Here is a 17,014-nt window from a genome sequence, read left to right on the forward strand (position 1 = left end):
AGGAATGTTTGAATTCACAGACTTTTGTGTTTTGGTAAATGTCATGATTGTAAGCATTTATGTTCGCCACAGTTACTGGAAAATTCTGGTATTTTCGCAAAAATCTGAATAAACTAAGACATGTGGGTTCCTGCTCCTGTCTTCTAGAATTACTGTAGATGCTCTTGCCCTTACACTGCATTTGAGTAATTCTCCACAATAATTTAATCAGCTCTTTCGCAATAACAAACAGGAATGTGATGATTTGCAAAACGTACGTAACAAGACTTAGAAAAGTAGACCTTTCTTTTTATGTTTGCAAAATGTTTCTTGCTCCAAAACAGTTGCGAAAAAGTCAAACCATTGAATAAACACTGTGTATATCTAATATCACCCTAAATTATCTTTGTTTGGACATGTGCACATACTGTATAAATGGGCCGCCAGTTAACTTATGGTGGACTTTCTGAATTTACGTGACCCGATTAAGCCAATATTCCTAGAAATCTGAACAAGATGGTTGGCATATGGCTGTATTAGTCAAATTGTTGGATCATGTACTAATTGGAAAATTACTGATTCAATCATGAGCAGAATATGAACACAGTCATTGTTAAGATCTCTTCTCAGGAAATAAAAAGTAAATAAATAAAACAAAATCTTCAGAAAAAGGGATATGTACTCATTTAATCTCACTGCTGCTTAGCAGAAACTAGATATCAAGGAGATCGGATTTTTCTTTCTTAAAGGGTTTATTGCAGAGAGACAGAAACAGGATGTTACCAATACTAGAACGCACTTGATGAGAAGGAATGCCCTGGCCATGGAGAACAGTGAGCATATAGCCCCGATGACAAGAAACAGAGCAGTGTTTGGAGTCTATGACTGGAGTACAGCGGACTGAAGCATGTTCGACGTTTAGAGGACTGCATGACTCAGTACTGCACAGCCTACGCACACATCTGAGGGAGAAAAACACATATTAATTTAATTATTATTTGTAAACATTGACAGACATCATATCCACCATCAAGCACGATGGAATAGTTTGCATTTGTATCCGTGTCTCTGTGTAAGTGTATGATCTATTAGTCTTTTATATACACTACCATTCAAAAGTTTGGGTTATGTCATTTATTTATTTATTTTTTTCAAAGAAATTATATTTTTAATTCAGCTAGAACACATTAAATTGTTTAAAAGTGAGAGTAAAGCCATTCACAATGTTACAAAATGTAAATTTTTCAAGTAATTGCTGTTCTTTTGAGCTTTTTATTTATACAAGAAATCTTGGGGAGAAAAAAACTAATGGTTTCCATGAAAATATTAAGCAGCACAAATGTTTTCAACACTGATAATAATCAGGGAAGTTTCTTGTGCACAAAATCAGAATATTAGGGTGATTTCTCGAGAATCATGTAACACTGAAGACTGGAGAAATGGCTGCTGAAAATTCACCATCATTGGAATAAACTACAGAACAAAAGAAAAAAAAAGTAATACTATTTTACTATATTTTTCATCAAATAAATTTGATCTATTAGACTCTTTTAAAAAACGCACCTGCTTACAGTGCTTATATATTCACTATTCAACATTCAACAATTGAAGTGGTTCAAAACCTTTCATCAAAGTTGTCCTAAACCTACAATCAAAATGTGTTCTTGTCTTAGGGCAGCTTTGATTCATTTTTTTTGATCCACGTCTAATGGTGTATGTGTGTACTGTATGTGTGTGTGTTTGTGTGTGTGCTCGTAGGTCGTGGGAGACCCCACCCTCAGCGCACCCGGTCAGGGCAAAGGCGCTGAAGTGACAAGATGTTCGCAATGCAACCGCCAACACTGCCACTTGAGAGGACGAGAAGTTCAGCTGCACTGCTGAAGTCTGGTAGAAGGGCAAACTCAGGTTATGAGTCACGTTCACCACTAGGGGGTTATACTGACATGACAGCTTGTACGAACCTGTGGACAGGCACACACAACAAAGTCACATAAAAATACAAAATTGACAATCTTTCACAATCAAATTAAAGATGTGTTATGTGTTACCAAGATTGTGTTTTTTTCCGGTGGTGTCACACAGTTCAATGGTCACTGTTTTCCTGCAATTTTCGCATTGCCAATTACCATCATATGCAAGGTAGATGATAACAGAGGCTGCTACACCCGGTCGCTCAAATCCTACCTGCAAAACAAAGTATCAGTATTATTAGTAATTAATATATGGCTCCTTAGCTAACATAATTTATGAACAGTGTAAATGGCCATGGATGGCACATAAAAATGTGGGAACTTTATAGGTATGGGTACAAATTCTCACTATCAACTAGTATTAGCATGTCTAATATTAAAACATTTTGGCTGTTTATTATTATGTATAAAGCAGATATTCTGCATGAACATATTCTGTATGCCTAATCCTAACCAATACCTAAACTCAGCAACTACCTTATTAACTATTAAGCAGCAAATTAGGAGTTTATTAAGGCAAATAATATATTTTTTAAGTCTCTTATGTTCATCAAACCTGCATTTATTTTATCAAAAAAATACTACATATTACAATTTAAAATGTAATTTTTATTATCCTTCAGAAATCATTCTTGTATGCTGCTCTGGTTCTCAAGAAACAGTTCTTTTTATTAGCAATGCTGAAAACCGTTGTGCTGCTTAATATTTAAGTGGAAACCCTTTCTGTGAACTCTTATATGAAAAGAAGGTTCAAAAGAACAGCATTATTTGATATAGAAATCTTTAGTATTATTATCAAAACCTTTACTGCCACTTTTCATCCATTTAAAGCATCCTTGCTTAAAGGGATAGTTTGCCCAAAAATGAAAATTTGATGTTTATCTGCTTACCCCAAGGGAATCCAAGATGTATGTGGCTTTGTTTCTTCAGTAGAGCACAAACCAAGATTTTTTACACAAACCGTTGCAGTCTATCACTCTTATAATCTAAGTGGATTGGAATCATGGCTAAAACATTCAATAAAACTAAAACTAAAAAAAAAACATACACAAACAAAACCAAATTAAACCCTGCGGCTGGTGATGATTCATTGATGTGCAAAGACAAAAAACGGTCGGTCTGTGCAAGAAAGTGAACAGTATTTACAACAGAACAGTATGTTAGAACTCTCCTGAGCGCATTCTTCTGAGAACATGCTCAGAAGGATGCGTTCAGGAAAGTTCTAACAGTTTGGACATTGCGTGAATCATAGGTAAAAATTATGTAAATACTGTTCAGTTTCTTGCACGGACCGATCATTCTGTGTCATTACACATCAATGTATTGTCACGAGCCACAGGATTTCATTTGGTTTTGTTTGTTTATGTTTTTGTTTTTTTTGTGTGTGTGTGTGTGTGTGTGTTTTGTTTTATTGTATGTTTTAGTGGTGATATCCCATTCACATCCATTATAAGAATGACAGACATGAACAATTTGTGTTAAAAATCTTGGTTTGTGCTCTACTGAAGAAACAAAGTCATCTATATCTTGGATGCCCTGATGGTAAGCAGATAAACATCAAATTTACTACTTACAATTAATTATATTTTTTTCTTATTTTACAAAATATTTTAAATTTACTCAAGCATATATGACAAAATAGTGCATTAATTATTGACAGACAGCCTTGTAGTAGAGGGGTAAGCTAATACTTACATCAAATGGCCCAATATAGATTGAATAATCTGTCAAATTCAAAGTCTTTATGCTCAATGTTTGCTCACCGAGCAAATGTGTGTGTACCTTTAGCCAGACAGGCTGATCCTTGGTATAGTAACCATTTAAATGGGCAGTACAGGGGCTCCAGGCGTCATGAGCCACCACTTCATTAATGTCAAAATACTGCGACTTGCACATCTGATGAGGATATAAAAAGACAAGGGATATCTAAAATGTAAAAAACCTTTTCAAATTTTCAAACCACAACAGATTTTTAGATCATTTGAGTGGTTCATTTAAGACGATTTTCATTAGTGAGGCAGATAAATGGTTCATAATGGCTAATGAATTCTCAACAGTTTGTGTACCTGAGTGAGCACAGGCTCCCCGGTGACCTTTGAGGCAGGGCAGCTCTCGTCCTGATGCGAGCCTGAGGCGGTGGACGCCCACTGATCAGCGAACCCCTGGGGAGTGAAAAAGCCACAGTCCTGGATGCTGGAACGTCTTTCGAACTCCTCACACACTCCGTCCCCTTCAAAAACATAGCACAGGCTCGGCCGACCTGAGAGAGACAGAAAAATCAAGAGAGAGTGAGCACAAACTCATCATAAGTAACAAATAATGACTCCACTGCCAAGATCTAATTGTGTTTTCATAGCAAGTCAGTGAGACTCAGCTTCACTTATGTGTGAATTGAAAATAAAAAGGAACGTGATTCCACCGGGACGATTAACTAAACGCTCATACAAATATGTGGATGATGTCATGGCGTATGAACAGGTTATGAAAGAAGTGCACGTGGGGCTAAAAGGGGAATTAGCATGCCATTAAAGCGAATTTGTTAGAGAGCGACACGTGTGAATGACATCAGAATCTTGCATGAGCTCTTGTCTGAGAATGCTGAAAGGTAAGAGGAAGATGACTCATCGACGGGAACAGCTTATCAAAGGCGAGGGGCTCAAAAGGGTTCTACCAACAAATGAAAAACACAAGCATTTGATTGGCCGTCTCTGCTGCAGAACAGCTGACCTAACCCACATGCCAATGCCAAAGGCTTTACTCCTAAGCTTTGTTGATCTTTGCTCCCCAAATACGCTCGTGGAGATAATATATGAGAGCTCCTAATGTGGTATTAGAGTAAATATTGCAAAAAAGCCATTCCCGAATGCCCTAAATCCACAAAAATGCGGTTACAGGCTACTATGAAAACATTACATTCAGTACAAGTTTGAGGTATGTGAGTCAGTCGCTGCTTCGTCCATGGTCCTGTTTGAATTAGAGGCTTCTCATGCTTTATGCTCCCAGAAAATGTAGCGCTTTCAGTCACGAAAACAACATTGACTAAATTGGTGAAGTATTTGCCTTTTTTTCTCCTAGCATTTCCTGTGAGTCTTCCTGTTCTGCATTTCCTCTCACTCAGGTGCATTATGTAACAATGGTGTACAGTTAGATTGTACTGATTGTTAAGAAGATCCATTGCAGCTTACGAAACACTGTATGTGCAACACTTTGGACCATTTCCAATAGTGTGATGACAAAAAACTTTGACAATATTGAATAAGATGATGTTGATTATATAAAATACCACCGGCTGTGTTACAGTAAATGACCTAAAATCCACTGTTTGGACTGGATACGTTGCAATCTGGATTGAATCTTTGAATGCATATGTATTGCGCAAATATTCAGACCGAATTGTCAGATATCACGGACTTTGTTGTCAAGAAAATTACTCATAATTCATAATGAGCATAATGAGTCATAATGATATATATACATTGCTTTCTATCAGAATTAGGAATAGAAATAACAATGTGTAAGTTAAATAATTATTTACAAACTGAGATCAAAAGATTGGGTTCTGCAAGATTTTAATGTTTATTAAATAATTTCAAATTATATTAATATAATAAATGTAATAATACATAATAATTAAATATCATTAATTTAATAGAAACTGTTTTCTATTTTAATATATATTTTAAATTGAAAAAAAGTACAAATCCTGCATAATATGTAAAATTGGATCATCACAAAAATATTTTTATTAGTAAACTTTCGGTCAAGTGAACTTCCTCAGACCTTATATATGTATGTGTGTGTATATATATATATATATATATATATATATATATATATATATATATATATATATATATATATATATATATATATATATATATATATATATATATATATATATATATATATACTTTTTCTAGTTTATATTTTATTTTCATCCCACATGTCTAATTGAAGTGAACATGTCAGATGATTTCTTAACAAATATTAAAATGTAATAATAATTTATTCCTGTGAAGTCAAAGCTAAACTTAATATTTTGCAGCATAATGAAAATAGACATTTTCTTTTACATATATACACAATTCAGTGATTATACAATGATTCCCACTAACAACAAAACTAATGTTTATTAAGAATTTACATTTTCAATTTGTGTATATGTTTTGCTACCTAACATGCAACATTTAAAATTTTCATGCAACCTTTCTTTATTTGTACATTTTCCCATTTGCAGATTACAGAAGATGATTTAAACAATGTTACATTTGAACTCTTAATTATTGTCTGTATTTGATGACAAATATCATCTAGTGTTATGAGAATGGATTGAGGAAATTGTAACTGTCTGTTGCAATTTATTCCTAATGCTGAGGTCTAGAAGGAATACTTCATGCATAATAATTATTAGGGGCTTTGCCGTTTTTGGATTTTTGAATATGACGACCTTCACAATTCCTTCAATTTCACAATGAGAGAAAAACAGTAGTAGTTTTCAATATTGTTTTGGTTTGCTTTGTTTTGTTTTGAGAGCTGGTTATGATTATTACCCGGGTTTATTGTCTTGTGTGGAAGTTTTCTGGTGCTTATGTTGTGGTGTTTACAGTCGGAGGCCCATAGTTCTCAATGGACAGTATTTGTTTTCGAGTGTGACTCACCATGACACTTGAAACCTGCTTCAACTTGGCATTTTTTTGAGCAGCCGTCTCCATCTAAGAGATTCCCGTCATCACAAGCCTCAGTCCTGTGGGGGAGAGAGAGCAATGCCAAGGGTTACAGTTATGAAATATGTGGAAGGTCTTTGGCTATGTTTCAAAACACAAAAGACTCAAACAAATACTCAAAAATATGAAACATTCTTTAACAATAACTAAAGCCCATAACATGCAAAGCCTCTGATGGACCCTACAAGTTTATACTGACCCCTGTATCGTGCCATCACCACAGAAATGTTCTCCATGAGTGTAAACCAGGCCTGGGGAAAGTTCACTGAACAAACCGTCTGATTCCACCTGGATCCTGTACAGGTACTGAACGTCCCTCTGCGCATCACTAAGCACACAAACACATTCAGAACAAAATCTACATAGTTAAACAAAAAGCAAGCAGTGAGAGCATTAAGAATTTTGAATGAATGAATTATTAGTGGTGGGAGGGGGGGTTTGGTGACTCTTTTTGCAGGTTAGTAATCAAATCATTCATTCAACTATTTTGTTCAAAAACAATGATTTATCCAGGAGTCTTTATGGGTGAGTTACTGGATTATTCCTTAAAAACACACCACTACTGCTTGTGTGCGAACAAATGGATAGCCTAATTATGATCCGTGTTTGGAATAACGCCGTTATTTTTTCAGTAACGGGGTAATCTAACTAATTACTTTTCCTGTCGTTATAACGCCGTTAACATTACTGGACGTTATATGCGGTGCGTTACTATGCATTGATTTAATAAACTATGTAATCCGAATGCACCCCTGGCTCACACAGCGAGTGAGGAGGTGGGTTAATAACGAGATAAGCGATTATGATTGGCTAAGGCAGAGTCATGTGTTTCATGGTAGCCAATCAGAGCCAGTGTTTTTAGCCCGCGGCGTCAAACACACAAACGGACACGAGATTCGCAGCAGCAGCAGAGATGGCGAGTCAGGAGAAATCCGATGAAAAGCTGGCATTTTCAAGGTGGAGATATAAGCACTAATTCAAATTCATTGTGGTGAAAGGCAAGAACGTGCGTGTAATGTGTAAATGTAATATGTGATATATATACAGCTAGTGGCCAACAACACTTTTCTTACAATGATAATACTTGGAAGTGCAGGATAAAACTCTTGCTGTCTGTTGACGTGCAATAAATATTGAAAGTTATGTACGAACACCTTTTTTTTTTTTTTTTTTTTACAGTAACACAAATAGTTACTTTCCCTTGAAACGAGTTACTTTTATTATATAGTAATTCAGTTACTAACTCAGCTACTTTTTGGAACAAGTAGTGAGTAACTATAACTAATTACTTTTTTAAAGTAACGTTCCCAAAATTGATTATTTAAACTTAACTACATCTTGGTATTTATCTGGATGGTCTGAGAAAGAGGACATTTTCAGCAAGTTGTAATTTTGGGGTGAACTTTTCCTTTAAAAGTGATCATAAATCATATTGAAAAACCACAGACGTGCTGATTTTCAGCACAACAGCTCAAATGCACAATATGAACCTGAAATATGCTGCAGAAATACCTGATCTAAGCTATATCTATTCTCAGGGTGATCTGAAATCTAGCGTTGTTAAATATGGAAATGACCTTTTAATGTTGAGGGTATCACTGCATGTCGCGCTGTGATGTACCTCGGGGGTATCGATCTGATCTGATTGAATGACCCTATAAAAAGAGTCTAGCCATGATTGCCAAGGCTTGTTTTAGTTCAGTCGTTTTCCGGCCGAGGTAAGAGGATGCCTAGCTAACTGAGCATCATCTACTTTCTCCAGCAGGTCTTATTACTCAACAAATTGCTCTTATTAATTATGGATTACTTCCAGGGACAGGAAAGGGGAGCGAGAATACTTAAAGCTATTGTTCAGAGGTCGCAAAGGGAGATCCAATGAAGGATTCTGAGCAAGTGATAAGATAAAGTCATATTTCTTTATTCGTAGCACAGCCAGTTACAGAGAAAGGCAGTGACCTACAGAACAAGACCTCCTCTGGTGAGGTATAACATATTTTATTTGGCAACTGTACATTAGAATAGCCATAAGAACCATGAAACCTTCATCTAGGTGACTAAGGAGAACGTAACACACAATTAGTTTGCATTTTTTTACAGCAGAACAAGTAAATAATTGAATCTAATAAGCCACTCTAATGTTTGGCAACAAAAGTACAAAAGTAAAACTACTTTAGTATTTGAAGAGTAAGATTTTTTATGTTTTTAAAGAATTCTCTTCTGCTCACCAAGCCTGCATTAATTTAATCCAAAATACAGTAAAAACAATAGCATGTTGAAATATTTTAACTATTTAAAAGTTTTTTATTTGAAAATATTTCAAAATGTAACTTATTCCTGCGATTTTAAAGCTATATATTTTTTGTATTATTACTTCAGTCGCATGACCCTTCAGAAATCACTCTAATATTCTGATTTGCTGCTCAAAAATTATTTATTGTTATGTTGAAAAATTCAGGTTTCTTTGATGAATAGAGAGTTCAGAAGAACAGCATTTATATGAAATAGAAATCTTGTAACATTAGAAATGTCTTTATCATCATTTTTGATCAATTTAAAGCATCCTTGCTAGATAAAGTTATTAATTTCTATCATTTCTTAAAATAAAATAAAAATAAATAAATAAAAGCTTATAAATGTAATACTGTATAATGTTCCAAAAGCTTTTTATTTCAGGTGAATGCTGATCTTTATATCCAGCAAAGAAACCTTCAAAAAACAATTACTCAACTGTTTTAAATATTTAGAATCAGCAAATCGGCATATTAGAATGATTTCTGGATCATGTGACACTAAAGACTGGAATGGACTGGACTGTAACGAAATACAGAAATTACAGAAATAAATTACATTTAAAAATATATATTTAGTATAAAGAATATGAAAAGTGCTGCAGAGAAGAAAAAAAAAGAGCAACAACAAAAACATGTTGCTGGAGATGGACTTAGTCAAAATGCAAAGTGATTGTCTGCTAGCAGGAAATAAAAGTTTTTGTTTACAAAATGTATGAGTGTATACTGTGTATATTTATTGTGTACTGTACATATATGAATACACACACATGCATGTGTATAGTTAAGAAAAATGTCATGTTCATATATAAAATATATTTTATTATATCAAGCATAATAACATAAATAGCTAAATGTATATACTTGTAAATATTTTCAAAATAATGTAAGTGTGCACATAACAATTACTTTGAATTAAAATATCAAATAATAATATTTCACTAAGATACTGTTTTTACTGTATTTTGATCAAATAAAAGCAGTCTACGTAAGCATAACAGACTTAAAAATGGACCACAAACTTTCAATACAATAGTTCAATATTTACATTCTTTAACTATTATTATTAATAATAATTACTATTATGATTTTGTATTTATTTTATTTATTTATTGTTCTAGAATACAACAAAATCAACTTCCATACAAAACTGGGATTTAATATTACTGCCCCCTAAATGTTGGCAAAATCCTCAAACCTCATATAAAATGCATAGAAAATAAAACAGCTCATATAATATTTAGTATGGGTCCTCCCAAGGTTAACGATCAACATTTTCTGAAGGTTAAGCACCTCCTTTCACTGGCTGTTTCCTGTTTCCTTACCCATTACATGGAAAGTGCTTTGTTTTTGCTGCAGACCTCATGGTGGCACTGTAGCCTACTTTCCCACAGAACCATCTTCATTCCCAATCACTTTTTCCCCTGTACTCCTTGTCACTCTTTTGTCTCCCTGCATGCCAAATGACAGGTCTCTAACTTACTGCACACTAACTACATCAAGCACACTATTCCCTTCAGCAAGAGATTGGAAACAATTTCAGAGCAGCTACAAACAGCCATGGGTGTTTACTGTTTCTACGGTTAAAGCGGTCACATTTGGTTTATATTCCAGGGTTTCATTGTACCACTCTCTCTCTTTCTCTCTCTGTCTTTCTCCCTCTCTCTCTCTACCTCTCTCGCAGATCCAATCTGTCTTTCTTTCCTTTCCCTATCCACATAGCTCAATTCCCAGTAGAGTTTCCATCTTTCTGAGCTTACAGGACTTGTGGAAGAAACTTTTCTGGATATGTTACATTCTCTGATCCAGACTATTAATCTCTGGACATTTTGACCTATTGCAAGTACTGGAACAACAATCCAGTGCCCGCTGATGAATTTGTACTGGAACAAGCAGAATAAAATGTAACAGGAATTGAACAGAAATTGGCTATGCGTTGATACTTGTAAAATTAATGGCTAACGAAATGACAACGTCAAAACCATGATATTGTTATTCTTCTTATTGTGTTGGCTGTGGAAACTATTTTTGTCAGGCGAAAACCATTGCTCAATACTTGAATAGTGATATGCCGAAGATACGATTCATTGACAGTTTTAGAAACACAACGTGTTCAGCATTTATACTTAAGCCACACTTAAAATAATACTCCCAGAAATGCTGTAAATCAGCTAGAAAGACAATAAAAACATGACAGAGACATTATTATTTGAAAACGCTTGACAGTATTATTAATGACTCGCCAATTTCAGATAAATATAAAAAATATATAGTCTTTCAAAGTGTCTGCGCACAAAACAAAGTGCTTTTGTTAATCATACAGAGATGCATATTCTTACCTGTCAGTGTATGTGGGCTGTTTGACGATGACGGGACTCTGGTCCCCTCTGATTGGTGGTTCTCTAAGCACTCTGTAGAGAAGGGGGCGGCAACCAGAGCAGAGAGGATTTTGGGGCCGCGAGGTCAGCAAAACAGCATCGATCTCCAGCTTCTTATCAAAGGTGGAGATTTTAACGGCCTTGACCTTCTTACTAGTATGTAAATGGAGGGTCAAAGGAATGTCACAGAAAGCATGCTGAGGACCTGTGTGGATCATCTCGCCATTCTCAGTTATGAGCACAATATTAGCAATTGCCTTTTGATCTGTGAAAAAAAAAATATATATATAATTCACACAAAACTTTCATAGACTGTGTTCATAAGTTAGGGGTTGGTAAGATTTTTTTTATGTATTTGAAGTCTGTCGTGTTCACTAAGGCTGCATTTATTTGATCGAAAATACAAGGAAATACAAAGATAATATTGTGAAATAGTTTCACAATTAAATTATTTCAAATATATTTTAAAATCCTATTTATTCCTGTCATGGGAAAGCTGAACCGTCAGAAGCCATTTCTCCAGTCTCCAGTATCGCATGATCCTTCAGAAATCATTTTAATATGCTTATATGGTGCGCAAGAAACATCCATTACTATAATAAATGTTGAAAACAGTTGTGGTGTTTAATATTTTTGACCAAGTATGGCCAAGTATGGTGTCTCATATTCAGAATTTGTGCTCTGCATTTAACCCATCCAAGTGCACACACTCTCAGAAAAAAAAAGTGCAAAAGTTGTCACTGTGGTGGTACCTTTTAAAAGACACAACTTTGTACCTAAAGAGTCCATGTTGGTACCTTAAAGGTTCATATTAGTACCTAAAGTGTACATCTTAGGACCTAAAAGGTACAAAAGTGTACCTAAAGGTACTGCCCCAGTGACAGCTTTTTTACCCTTTTTTTTTTTTTTGAGAGTGCATTCAGTACATAGTAATGAACACACACAAACACAGTGAACACACATTGAGATCAGTGGTCAGCCAATGGGAGCAGTTGGGGGTTCGCTGCCTTGCTCAAGGGTCTCACCTCAGTTGTGATATTGAAGGTGGAGAGAGCGCTGGTTATTCACTCTCCCCACCTCCAATCCCTGCCAGAATTGAGACTCAAACCCGCAACCTTCAAGGTACAAGTCTTACTCTCTATCCATTAGGCCATGACTGCCCCTAACATTTTTGTAGAAACTGTAATTACAACATTTCAGTTTAATGTGCCCTTGCTTAAAAGTATTAATTTCGGTACAAAACAAAACAAATCTTGCTGATCCCTCACTTTTGAACAGTATAGTGTATATTCCCATAATGACAGGTGTTTGATATAAACCTGCTGATAGACAGTACTCACTGGCTGAGGTGTAAGTGATCCATACGGTCAAACCGTCAGGGACAACCGGGTGAAGGAAGTGCAATTCCAGCACACAGCCCTCAATCTGGGGGCATGGTGTAGTCATGTTGGGCTCATACAGGTTAACTTCAGGACTCCAGGCTTGCATGCTGGGCTCACATGGCTGGTACACATCAGGGGCCCCTGCAAAAACACATGTAAACCTCATCCAAAGTCAAAAAGAAAATATTGTAACTTGCCATCAAAAGCTAAGGATCTTTTTGGCAAATGGGACATACACCTGGAAGGATGAGATAATTCATTGCAACAAAATTGGCATATAATCCCTAAAACGGGCATTTCCATAGCAATGTATGAAAAAACTTGACAAAATAGTGGGCTGCTTTGTACACTGCACTTATAAGTGCACTTATTATCTCTTTGAGCTGCCTTGTTGCTACTAAGGAATAATTCTTTATGTATGGATGTTAGCATGTTACTAAGCTAACAAAAAGGTAAAACAATAAGCATTAACAAACATAGAATCCCATTATCTGTTAATAAGTCAGTTCAGAAATTAAGTAAAAAAAAAGTTTCAAATCAAGTGAATTCAATGTAATTAAAAGTAACTTGCATTCATTAAAATGCAACTTCTTTGTGAAGGATGCATGCAATTCTTTCTAATTAGAATTAAAATAAAAGCAGCTTAATTAATTTGCAAATCTTTTTATAACAGCATTGGCGCTGGGAGCATTGGATTTTAAAATGCTGCCTCTGCAGGTAGCTCACTAGATTTTGGAACTGAGCGATTCTGTGTGTTTATTATGAACAACCATTTAATCTCTTGAATCTTCAATCTTGTTATGACAATTTTCAAAAAAAGACAGGATGGGAGGCAAAGAGGGAGAAACCGAGTGAAAGGGAAAACAGAAAGAGAGAGTGTCTGGGAAAAACCACATGTCTTGGCAATGGATGTGAAGCACATTTCCCCAGACCTCAATCGACCATAAGACCCAGGTGCAACTTGGCAAAGGAGAGAGATTGGCGCCTTAATTGGGACAGACAGGGCTCACAAAATAATTTATTATACTAAGAGTTAATGCCCGCGGTGGCCTGAAGAACAGGAGCAATACAGGGAAAGGTAGTCCCAGGAGAGCCTTGGGGATACAGTCTCGCTAACACATGGTGGCTGGGGGGGGTGGGGGGGGATGGGGGGTTTCAGATGTGTCTCATTAATTAGATGTGTCAGATGTGTCTCATTAATTACCTAGTTTAGTCCTGTATTTTAAGTATTGTCTGCCCTATGTACCCTCTTCTGATGTTATACGTCTACCCTGATATAGTACGTGTGTCTCCTACATGCTTTGTATTACCCCTTTCCTTGGATATTAGAGACTGTGAATGTGAAATATTATGATATATTATTACAATTTAAAATCACAGCTTTTAAATTTATATTTTTATTTATTTTTTGTATACTTAAAGGTCCCCTGAAGTGCATTGAAACAAGCAGCGTTATTCTATGTGGTGACGTAATTTCAACTGAAACAGGAAAAGAGGGTGGGATATATCAAGCAGCCCCGCCCCTTTTCTAAGCCAATAGTGTTTTGATTATGTCTGCTCGGATCAGCGATGTTGAACTAAGTAAATCCACATTTGACAGCCACAGTCTTATATATTACCCCCTAGATTCAATATGAAACTCTTACTAAAACAAAATAGTGTAGTTGTAAACGTTTTTACCAAATGCAGACTTGTGCATATGACCTGCCGCTCCATGTGATCGCATCTCTGGATCGGAGCCAAAGTCCAGATCAGACTGTGTATGCTGTCGTGGTTGGCGTGAAACCAGACCTCATTTGCACCAATCGAAAGCATATTTACATATGTCTGAATTTTGTAACTGTTTTGGAGTACACTGACTTATACAGTAGATAACCTTAAGACTAACATATTGATGCTAACAGAAGTTCTGCTTAATATTCATTTTTATTTTTTTGTGAAAGCTGCAATATATATATATAGGTAAATAAAAGTTAGACTTTATGAACAATAAAAAATGTTGTAAAAGGGTTAATATTTATAATTTAAATAAACCTGTCAGGATATTGGCTTATGTATTCTGATTTGCTTTTTTATACTGGATGTATGTACCAAAGAAATCTTAGCCTGCCTTTCTGCAGCCAAAAGCAGTGTGTTGTTAATTACTCCAGGGAAAAAGTACTGTTTTTCCCTTAATAACCCTGTAATTATAAATTATCTATAATAATTATCATTTAAATAGAAAGGAAATGGATATAACCTTGTTAAACTGATTTAAATAGGGTTAATTTGTAAATCAGACAGTTTTATGCCCAGATAATAATGCATGCTAAAGTGACACAACGGTTTAGTGAACTCCTATTGTGCATTAATGTAAAGAGCACAAGTCTTAATATCAGGCCATGTGAACTCTCTGCCTCCGAAAGGTTTTACAATGATAGATTAAACTGTACTCCAGGTTGAAAGAGACAGATAGACAGAGAGCAGCCTTGAGTCACAGAGCGCTCCTTTGCACCCAGCGTGGCCTCACATGTGTGGATGTGTACAGGGTAAACAGGAGCAGGCCAAGGCAAACCATAAAACTCAATTGGTCAGATAAACAGAGCGAGGGCCTCCACACAGGGTAGAATTAATGACTGTATCAGATGTGGTGTAATGCTCCCGTCGGGAGAAGCAATGCGGCAAGATCTGTGAGCGTGTCATCCTTCCTTCTTTCAGCAACCTTAACCAGGTCTCTGCTCGCCCTGGCTCCAGCCTTATTTCTCGAAAAGCTGTCTTATAGCACATACAGAGGCTAAGGTGCAGGTAAGCAGGGGCGAGCGCTACAAGATGTGAGATCTGAGATCCAAGTACTGTATGATTTGTTGGTATCGAATTGGCCTGCGTTAATAGAGTTATCAAATGATTCACCGTGGTATTACCATGAGCATTATTTCATACTGCACAAACAGTGTTGTCATATTGCTCCTAAAGTCTTTCTGACATGATTAACTGACCGACAAAATAATTCACATTAGGTAGTCATCATGCACTTTATCATGTTTTTAAAAATAAACCAAAAACAATAGGTTACCGTAATTTATTACAGACCTGAACCGATGGTATTAAATCTCATTCATCATTAATATCGCAAAGATATTGTTTTCTTAGAGATATATATATTTTTATTTTACAATTTAAGACTTCATTTCTCATCAATCTGTTTCTCAAAATAAGACTCCGGGCCAAAAATCACTCTCCACTACCACCTAGCTGGATGATTTTATGTTTGACCTCTCTCATGATACTGTGCTTTATGAAAACGGCTGCTTACCGGTGGAGGATTTCCACATTTTGGGTGGACTTTTCAAAGCACAGGCTAATCCATGACACGTCAGTGAGTGGGCAGACCAGATGCTAAGAGATTTCTGATTAGAGTAATCAGCAACATCTGTTACGTGAGGTATAAAGTTGAAAAGCTGCACAGGATACACATCGCTTTTTATGACGGGCCGCTCATGGACGCCACCCAATATTACCAAAACTTGAAGCTGTGCCAAGGGCCTTTTTTATTCATTGATGGCAAAAAGAGTGTTCTTTATCCAGGCAATTATGATTTAATGATTTATTCCCTAAATTTTTCCAGACTTGCACGCACCTGGCCCGCATGAGTCTGAACGATCCACCTGAATGTGAATGCACAAGTTCGGAGAAAGAAGCCAGGGCTAAATTCTCTCTATCCTCATTAATCAAAGAGCAGGTATTGTTTTTTACATTGACGATCATTTGTGACATTTTCAGTGGTGTGTTTAGGATCACGCACACATCCAGCAACATTTATGTCAGAGACGCCATTCAGTCATGCGCTCACCATCTTACAATTCATGACATATGCATGTGGAAGAGATTTGTTAGATCATGATACAAAAACTATACTACAGCAATTTGTCCGGGTCCTCTAATTTGATTGACCGAACAGGATTTCACCAGTACTGATAAACAGCCCAACAGAAATGAGTCTTTTTTTTTTATGATGTGTGTCATTCCACCTAAACAAGTATGAAGTACAGTTGTGTCACTAATGTTATAATGAAGAATGACTGACTACTAACCCACTGCTTCCTCTGGTGTCCAGTATCCAGTGGAATCACAGGCATGAGGTGAAGTGGCCTCATAGGCATACTGATTGAGCGCTCCATTCTCATCACAGAGATGACAGCTCATGTCACCTTCCCTACAAAACCACACACACAAAAAAAGAAGCATTTTAACAAGTGCACTAAAAAGTGATACACTGTGTCAAAAAGTAGAGGGCTCAAAATACATAATTTCATT

General features: G+C 36.1%; 1 protein-coding gene across 2 annotated transcripts in view; it reads right to left on the reverse strand.

Moving 5' to 3' along the window:
- The window catches only part of pappa2 (pappalysin 2), a 56,117-nt gene that overhangs the window by 19,456 nt on the left and 19,647 nt on the right, over window positions 1-17,014 (reverse strand). For both annotated transcript variants that reach the window (XM_026205813.1, XM_026205812.1), the window contains exons 6-15: window positions 16,792-16,913; window positions 12,680-12,862; window positions 11,301-11,604; window positions 6,873-7,001; window positions 6,608-6,693; window positions 4,016-4,209; window positions 3,732-3,845; window positions 2,028-2,163; window positions 1,766-1,940; window positions 779-941 (exon numbers count right to left, since the gene is read on the reverse strand). In XM_026205813.1, the coding sequence (XP_026061598.1) occupies window positions 779-941; window positions 1,766-1,940; window positions 2,028-2,163; window positions 3,732-3,845; window positions 4,016-4,209; window positions 6,608-6,693; window positions 6,873-7,001; window positions 11,301-11,604; window positions 12,680-12,862; window positions 16,792-16,913 (1,606 nt within the window). The remainder of the gene's footprint in view (window positions 1-778; window positions 942-1,765; window positions 1,941-2,027; window positions 2,164-3,731; window positions 3,846-4,015; window positions 4,210-6,607; window positions 6,694-6,872; window positions 7,002-11,300; window positions 11,605-12,679; window positions 12,863-16,791; window positions 16,914-17,014) is intronic.

Source organism: Carassius auratus, chromosome 27 (assembly GCF_003368295.1).
Source record: "Carassius auratus strain Wakin chromosome 27, ASM336829v1, whole genome shotgun sequence".
Lineage (NCBI taxonomy): Eukaryota > Metazoa > Chordata > Actinopteri > Cypriniformes > Cyprinidae > Carassius > Carassius auratus.